Source organism: Danaus plexippus (assembly GCF_018135715.1).
Source record: "Danaus plexippus chromosome 9 unlocalized genomic scaffold, MEX_DaPlex mxdp_26, whole genome shotgun sequence".
NCBI lineage: Eukaryota > Metazoa > Arthropoda > Insecta > Lepidoptera > Nymphalidae > Danaus > Danaus plexippus.
Window position 1 is genome coordinate 4220856 of NW_026869848.1, and position 9492 is coordinate 4230347.

Consider the following 9492-nt stretch of genomic DNA (forward strand, 5'->3'; position numbering starts at 1 on the left):
AATTCAATAAAATAAATAAATTTATTAATATGAGATCTACCTATGCTTTAAGATTAAAAAACTAAAAACAAAAAAAAATGTGTTTTCGAACAGCATTTTCTCAACAACAATCATTTGCAATAGGCAATAGTATATATAGGTCTTAGCAATAGTTTTGTTAATGAGTCACTATTTAAAACGATAATTGTCGATCATGAATTTGTATAAGCGTAGATATAAATTTTTGTGCTTTATTTATACATTTTACTAAATGTTTAAGGTATAAAAATAGAGTCACTATCAATAAAAAAAATCTTCTTGTTCGTATTTTTTTATTTTGAAAGTACAAAAAAGCAATTTTGTAAATATAATAGGTCTCATTCAGTATAGGTACTTAATGCTATTGTAGGTGTACATTTTTTAACAAAAATAAGTATGGACGATAACACAATGTTAATGAACAGTTGCTACAGATATTATTATTAACCAATTGTTTCACAATCAAAATGAAAATTATTGCAAATTTCAGCTTTTTTTATTTACCCTATTTCCCTAGAAAATTTTAAACATAGCACCAGTTGGGGCAACTTTTTTATCAAAGATGGCATTGATGGCAAGTAGACACGCCCATGGACACGGACATCTGCAACATAAGGGATGTTGCGGATGCATTGCCGAACTTGATTGTGGAAGACGAGAAGGAAAGGGTGGGTTAAGTGATAGGACAACCGGATCTCACACATCGCACAAAACGCAGCTATTAAAGACTACTTCACGCCGATCTTCTGTTGGAAGGTGTTACGTCCCCTGTCAAGGCAGACCATGTTCGAGTTGCAGTAACCTGACCACAGCTAGGCTCTATCACTTGCAGAATTGCTTTGATTTCTCGTTTGAGAAAAACACGAAAATCATATAAATGAATTTATTTAAAGGTGATGTCAATGGAACGAATTAATTTTGGTAAAACAAAAAACATGTCCGAGATTTGTGTATGATGGGTTACCTGTTTCATTTTTATTTTCATAATCATTCGGTGTCATAGATTTGACTTATTTATTTTAATTTAGATTTAGACTTAATTCAGTAAGATACAATTCAAAAATGATAGAAAATAAGGAAGTGGATGTTGGCTAAAAGTTTAGAATTTTGAAACTTTTGAAAGTCTAAAATGAAATTGATTCATCTCATTCAATTGATAGTCTGTTTCATTTCTTCATCAAAATTAAAATTCATAATAAAACTTGTGTTTTCTGTTATAGAATGTCTATTTATATAAAATCTATATTCCTGATAATATTGTTAGCCTAAACTAAACCCTATTTGATTATAATTTTTTTCTAGGCGGGGAAATGTGGCAGTCTTGGAGTAAACGTTATGAAAAAAATAAATGTTTTTTTTATTTTATTTTAAAATCTTCTCGAATTAATTATGTTATATCTTGCTAGTATCGCTTATTACAATTTTAATTCGCGAATAAATAATTTTTCGTTGGCATGATAACATATGTTTTTTTTTAATAGTTAATTTATTTTCTATGTGTTTTTTAATAAATGTCAAAAGAAATAAGAGAACATGTCATGTCATCCCTCAAGTGCTGCCTCTAGCGGATCTTTTAAAAATCTTTAGAAAAATCTACATGGACTGCAGCATGAGTATAATAATGACGAAAAATATAACGCTGGCTATTTATATGAATAAATAAATTAATTAAATTATTTAAAAGCAACTTTTGTTATCAATTTTATTTTAACAAAGAACTGTAAAACAAGCGTATTGTTTGCAAAAAAACATCTTAATAATAAAAGCGTCCAAATATTTAGTGGTGACAATATATTGAATGAAATAAAAGAAAATTAATTGACTTACACCAGAAAAAAATTAAATAAACATTGAATTTAGAAACAAAAGAAAATATGGTAACAAAACTGCCAGCGGCAAAAACAGTGTTTGGATGCCAAGCTCTTAAAATGTAACTTTTTGATAATTTTTATTTACATATAATAATAATAAATAGTTTTAAATATACTAAATCATACAAAAAATATACCATTGTTTGTCAAATGTTAATAATATTTTTCTACATTAATAACACGGTTAGTACACTATTACGTTACAGATGGCAGGATAATTTGATTAAAATTATACATTTATAATACTCAACGTCAGGCTTGGCAATAAAATTTCCAAAACATTTCCAAACACAATAATTAAAAGGTTACATAAAATACATGGCCTAATTATTGAGTAAATATTATTTATATCGCATCAGTTTTAACGTAAGATCCTCTTTGAATATTAAAAAATATTGTTTTTTAAAACGGTTTCCATTTGAAGGGGAGTTATTTGGAAATTGGAGTACCTCAACAAAGGGAGAGGCAAATAGTTGGATAATTTATTTATGTATTCTATATTTCAATATGCGGATAAAAAGTCTTATTGTTTTATTATTTCTTTATTATATAATATTATATATATATATATAGAAATCTCATAGAAATTTTCTTGGAGCTCTTATAAAAATAAGACACTGAGATTACTAACGTTGGTCGTCGAAAAAAATCCGCATTTATAAAGGTTTGGTTTACTTTTTTTTTTTGTAAATTAAAAAAGCTAATTCATTATAATGTTTGAAATGATATTAAGTTATTGTAAAGTATATGACTAGTGTACAATTGGAAGAAAAATTACTTTAAACAGATGAGAATATATGTTTATTGAAAAACCGAAATCTCCACTGACTCTGATGTCTCCCGCTTATAACTCCGCTAATAGAGAATTCGTATAAAAAATCAGTCTCGCCCATTACATCGGAGACTTGGACGGAGAAGTCTAGACCGATCGTTAATTTATTTAGCCAGAACTCTGTATAAACTAAATTGCGTTGAGAAAGTTACGATCTATACGACAGTCATTTGATATATCTTAGGTTACTATTACCCTTACTTTTATGAATACATAAAAATATTGTAATATCAATCGAACGGTCATACGCAACACATATTTTTTTTAACAGTCGCAATCTTTACGACAGACATATATACCGTAAATGTTTATTCTTGGTAAGATCGATAAACATTTTATTAAATGAGACGTAAAAAACTCTTCACAGAGATAACATTTATTTATAAATAAATAATATGAGATACCTTAATAAAAAAAATACAACTTCATTATTTTACGACTCTTAGACCTTTTAATGTAACTGTTAAGGAAAATAATATAATAAATAATAAACACGTTCATTTTTTATTCCTTCTCGTTGAAACGTCAAATAATTACTTATTTTTTAATTTATTAGTAACCATATAATATAAAAGTAGGCACATTTTGATTATAAATTACTATATATTTTTTTCTTTTACTAGTGTAAAAGCAAAAGCGTATAAAATTCTTAATATAAACACCTCGTAGCTCACATCGAGCCCACGTCACACGTTGAACAGTTCATTCAAGGCATTCTTAAATATAGTTTTGTATAAAACAAAGGTAGGTAATAAATAACTATCACATACATTATTTTAAGTTCAAATGCCGCGGTACGAGCGATTTGCGAGGAACGTACTCAGTAAATATAATCCAGCCATAACTAAACCCATCACCTGTAACACAAATAACATCAGAGAGAATTATTAAAATGTTTTCATAAAAATTAATAAAATGTTTTGTTTATTCATTCTGAGGTAATCGTTTCAAACTCACCGCAGCGGCTAGGTACGGTTCAAAGTCCCTCCGGTAGCTGCTCTTCTGATGATTGACCTCTATCATTAACGTGAGACCGGCTGCTAGATAGAACACGAACGCTATCCCGTGATATATAACCTCCTGGAATATTCATTGTAGTTATTTTAAACTTTAATAAATAAATAATAACATTCCCTCCTATTCTTTACTACGTAGTCGATAAGTATGTACGTGTGTATATATTTTTCAATTATATCATTTCCTAAACAAACAGTTTTATCGTCTTTTACTCATTTAAGGCATTTAATTAACTAACTGTAGTATTATAATTATATACATGATTATTATTATTAAACAAAAATCACATTATTATTTCTTCTACACGTCCGAAGTTAACTGATAGAAAATGATTCCCATCATAAGCGCGCCATATATTCGCTTGCAAGGAGGTTAAATAATTAAAACTTATATTTTTACACTTGTAACACTCACATATAAAGTTTTGGATATCATAGACGCTGTGGAAAACGACAGCAGACAGGAGAGCAACAAGCAGAATGTCCCGATAAGAAATGCAACTGATACCAGGAGATAGAACAGTTCCGGCTTCTGGCCGTTGTATCGACTGTAGCCTGGATCCAAATAGTATCCGACTACACCGACACACGCCGCGCCCAGTAGCTGTAAAGGAAAACATTATTGATTATAAGGGGTTTTCCAATAGGGACGCTTGAACTTTGACAGCTGATTGCGGCCATGTTGTTTGAGTGGCAGCTGTCAAATGCAGTGTGTTATATTCATTCCGTCCTCCCAAACCACCATGGCAGGTTACAGTGTCGAGCAGCACGTGCAAATCATAAAATTGTTTTATGAAAATGGGTCTTCAGTTCGAGCAACGTTCCGCGCACTTCGCCCGTTTTACGGTCGCGATGATCGTCCTGCCGAGTCGACTATCCGTCGATTGGTGGACAAATTCGAGTCAACCGGGTCAGTTAACAATCAGCCGGTTCCCGTGCGTCAACGTAACGCGAGATCTGCCGAGAATATCGCCGCTGTGCGCGACAGTGTCCTCGAAAACCCGCGGCAGTCAATTCCGCGTCGCGCACAGGAACTCGGCTTTTCGCAGACGACAACTTGGCGAATTTTGCGTTGTGACTTGAGCCTGCACCCGTACAAGATCCAGCTGACCCAAGAGCTCAAGGTTAATGACCATAGACAGCGCCGTGTGTTCGCTGACTGGGCATTAGAGCAGTTGGAAGTTGACGCCGATTTTGGCAAAAAAATCATCTTCAGCGACGAGGCGCATTTTTGGATGAATGGCTATGTCAACAAGCAAAATTGCCGTATTTGGGACGAGACCAATCCACACGAGGTTCACCAAGTGGCAATGCACCCGCAGAAAGTGACTGTTTGGTGCGGATTTTGGGCCGGAGGCGTGATTGGTCCGTATTTTTTCGAAAACGATAATGGTGTGGCCGTCACCGTCAATGGTGAGCGATACCGGTCGATGATAACCAACTTCTTTTGGCCTGAAATCGAGAATATGGATCTGGACAACATGTGGTTTCAACAGGACGGCGCTACGTGCCACACAGCACACGCTACGATGGAAGTTCTGCACGAGCAATTTCTGGACATGGTCATCTCGCGCGGAGGCGACGTGAACTGGCCACCGAGATCGTGCGATTTGACCCCGCTGGACTTTTTCTTGTGGGGTTTTCTTAAGTCGCAGGTCTATGCCAACAAGCCGCAAACCACCGATGCCCTCAAAGTCAACATACGCCACGCCATCGATCAAATACAGCCCGATTTGTGCGCCAGAGTCATCGAAAATTGGACCTTTCGTGTGCGCGCCACCAACCGAAGCCGTGGCGGTCATTTGAATGATGTCATATTCCATACATAATGGGGTCGATAGACCTTCCAAATAAAAAAAAAATTTCGCAAATATCTTTCCTACATGTATTTTTTTTTGCATTTCAAAGATCAAGCGCCCTTAATGGAAAACCCTTTACCAATATTATGATTGCGAAAATTTACGTGATTATCATTTATGAATATATGCACGTTACTTTCCAGTTTCCACTGATGTAGATTAGAAATCAGAATAAATTGTAATTTATATGAAAATTAATAATAGTTCCCCAAGGAACACTCGGTGATTGTTGTATATTGTACGAGATCACGTTTCGATTTCTCTGTTGCTGTTAGCAATAATGACTGTTACAGCGTCACCGCGAGGGGTGGGTAGCCTGTCAGGGCCAACCATTACCATAACCACCAAACATTATATGTGGCCCTGCAAATTGGTTACACATGTTTTTGAAGTTAATTATTATTTCATCTCTGAACCAAACTCCAAAGTTCGAAGGCAACATGGATAAAGTCGCGGGCATAAAGTAGTTATATTATAATTAATTTATTGTTGTTTTATTCCTGGTTAAATTTTAAAGAATCAGTTTGATCTGATGTCCCAATCTAAATGGCCTTTCTAATTAATGCTTACCAAAAACGTTACTTTTACTACACTTATCTTATCGATAAAGTTTATTTGTATTAAAGAAAAATTATACATCGTATTTTTTTCTATCGATTGATGTATGTGGAGACACTAGTTACTCTTTAATTCCCAGTGCATACACTAGAATATAGTATAGGCTATAATTAATCCTTAATTCTATGTAATTCCTGTAAGAGCGCTAGATAACATTTGTATTTATGTACTGTAAATTCACACGACGCAACAGGTGGCACTGCTGGTCGGTTAAGCCTTAAGGTATCAATAATATTAATCACGCAATATTAATTTCTCTAAACACAAATCCGAAGTTCACGAAAACGAAATCGCATTCAAATGTTACTCTTATTTATATGATTGCACAATTTCATTATATTATTTTATTGCTCCTCGGGGCCCTTCAAGTTGAAATTCAAGAGTATGTCCAATAATGTGACGTTAAAGCCTCCCACACTTCAACTCACGCCTTAAATGCTAATGAAGCTCTATACATATGAAAAAAAATTACTTTACTTTGTGGACAGTATGATGAATTCTAAATAAAAGTGAACCTTTACTTTTAGAAATTAAAAGAAAATACAGCATTCGTTTTGTTGTAAATATCTCCAGACGATAATCTTAAGTGCCTGTTCAATGTTACGATTAACCAGAAATAGCAAGCGAGTTGCACACGCAAGGTTTGCAGAGTCATTAAACTTCAGATTTTGGTTAAGAAACCAAAATATAAAACAAACAAAAATAAACTGCCACAATTTATGATTTAACGAGAAAAATTCATGAACCACAGAATAAATATTCATATAATTTTTTGCTTTTGAAACTGATAAGGCAGTTATATGAATAAAATGAAATAAATTATTTTTTATAGAAAATTATTCATGTAATTCTAGTTTTTCATGATACAAAGTTATTGTCGACTTTAGTATTATCCGCGTTACAACACTAGCTCTCACTTCTCAGCGTTTACGATAAAATCCAGTGTCGTAACTACGAAACTTTTCGTCGCTTGAAACGACAATGACACGCTTGCTGACATCATCGGGTCGTGTTTCAAGGAAATCGGAAGGATGTTTACATTTTATTCACATACTCTAATTGAATTTGAGTTTGTAAAGCTCATACAATAATCTATTATCGCTGTACAGAGCTTAAAATAAATGTGTGTAAGAGATGCGTCATATAATTCTCGAACAGTTCTGTCAATAGAATACTCGTACGTAATTTATTCCAAAATAAAATACAATAACCTACATAATTGTAAAAATTTTATATAAAAGTAGATTTTCTAGAGGATGAAATTTCTTTCAAATGAAGTTCAGAAATGTTTTTTTAAATTTGACATTTAAAGTGCCTAAAACAATTTTAAATTTATTAAGGAAGTACAGTTTATATGTTGAATAAAAGTAATGCAGTACAGCAAACAGAAAGTTAAATCCACTTTGTTCGTGGAGCTGTAAACCTACCTACTCTATTTATACTATTTGCCATTTAAATTTGTCAATTTTGTTATGATTGCCTCTTATAATCAACAATAGTCCCTATGATGATATTTGAACTTGACTATTTAGTTAATAATATGCAGATTCCATATTAAAGTTTATTTACCAATTCCGCGAGTTTTAATAATCCTGGCAGAGTTCCCAGATAGCCGCTGTTGACGAAAAGCGGACTTCCTGAAGAAGTGGTGGTCGTCCTCGTGATGGTCACCGTATGAGACATGTTACCAAGCTGAAATATTAATAAAAAATCACTAAACACTTTTAAATATATATATATTCTAATATATTTACATCGAAGTTAAAAGTACTGAGTTTTCACTTTCTTACGACGTAATCAAACTAACCAACATACAGAACATGATATACAACATATAGATATTATCATAACATATGTTGAGAATTTATGAATGAAAAATGCACTCGATTGTAATAATCCTTAAAGGCGAGTCATCTCCCGAAACGGCAAGCTGAGGCCGCCGGGCTGACGGCAAGGTTTATGTGCCGAGGTCGTCTACTGGCGCGAATAGTAAATAATTTAAATATAAACTTTCACACTATACAAATACATTATTTTTTTTTCAAATATTGCTTTTCGAATAATAACGAGGATTATAAATATGTTACAATTGGAATTACTCACTTTTTGCCAGCACTTTATTTAGTTTGTTTTTGGACTCTTATTTAGATTTATAAAAATCACTAATGAAAGTATTTTTATTTCATTATAAAAAAAAACATATTAAATAACACAATAATTATATTAACGTATAATACAAGGAAATTGCCTTTGTAAAATTATTTTAATAATACGACATTTTCAATAACAGCAATGTTTCAATGCATCTGTAAGAAAATTTTAAAATAAACATAAATATAATGCCAATTAACAACTTTGTCTAAATGAAGTATAAACATACAACTAGTGAATAAACTGAGTTACGATTAATAATTAATAATTAAAGTATTTACTTACATTTGTGTTATATCTGTTGAAAGTTAGCACGGGAGCGGACGGCGCGTCAACACTATAAGGCATCACCTTAGACTGCAAGAGTCGACTCGATTTAAGAATGACTCACTTGTTGTGACGCGCATGCGCATAACATACTCAGATAAAACAATATATAAACCTTTTAGTCCACGGCCTTTATAATACGGATAAAAGTCTGATAAATTCAAATGTGCTTCACAAACAAAACGAAGTTACTGAAAATAGTTCAGTGTCACCTACTTCCACATAACTTCACACCTTGCTCATAACATTTATTAATGCTACTGCATTAAATCTTCCTTTTTAAATATATTTCGTATCCGTGCAGGTATGAAAAGGGCTTGTTTGATGTCAATGAAATAAAAAGTAAACATAATAATACACAAGCGCTGATCTAATATTAATAATTAATGAATTTCATACATAATCCAAGAAAATTATTATATTGACTATTCTTCAAACACAAGTTACTATAAAAAAGTTCGTTCGTCTGGAGTCTAGACAGGTTTGTCATAAATAAGGGGAGCAGGAACGTCTTTAAAACCAAACTTTAACAAAGAAGTTATATTTTCAATAGATTGTGTGAGTTTTGTAAGAGAAAGGTTAAATAAATCCTAGCTTATTGAAAAAAAATCTCATATTTATTCTAAGAAATAAGTAACTTGACAGTTTTCCTTGTGTTTGTTTTTTATTACTTAACTGCATTTAAATATATTATTATAGGATTAATAATTAACTTAAATGAGATTGAATTTGTGTCTGAATTTATATATTTCAATAATAATTATGAGTATAAAAGATTAACAACAAATTTTCTTTTATTG

The 9492-nt window shown here is 32.3% G+C and overlaps 1 protein-coding gene across 1 annotated transcript; it reads right to left on the minus strand.

The window, feature by feature from the left end:
* Positions 1-294: 294 nt before the first annotated feature.
* Positions 295-8799, minus strand: LOC116767723 (CKLF-like MARVEL transmembrane domain-containing protein 8). The gene is made up of 5 exons (XM_032658177.2): positions 8651-8799; positions 7784-7906; positions 4153-4341; positions 3679-3801; positions 295-3578 (listed from the first exon to the last, which is right to left on the minus strand). The coding sequence occupies exons 1-5, from the start codon at positions 8711-8713 to the stop codon at positions 3504-3506; spliced, it is 573 nt and encodes a 190-aa protein (XP_032514068.1). The 5' UTR covers positions 8714-8799; the 3' UTR covers positions 295-3503.
* Between the last annotated feature and the right edge of the window lie 693 nt (positions 8800-9492).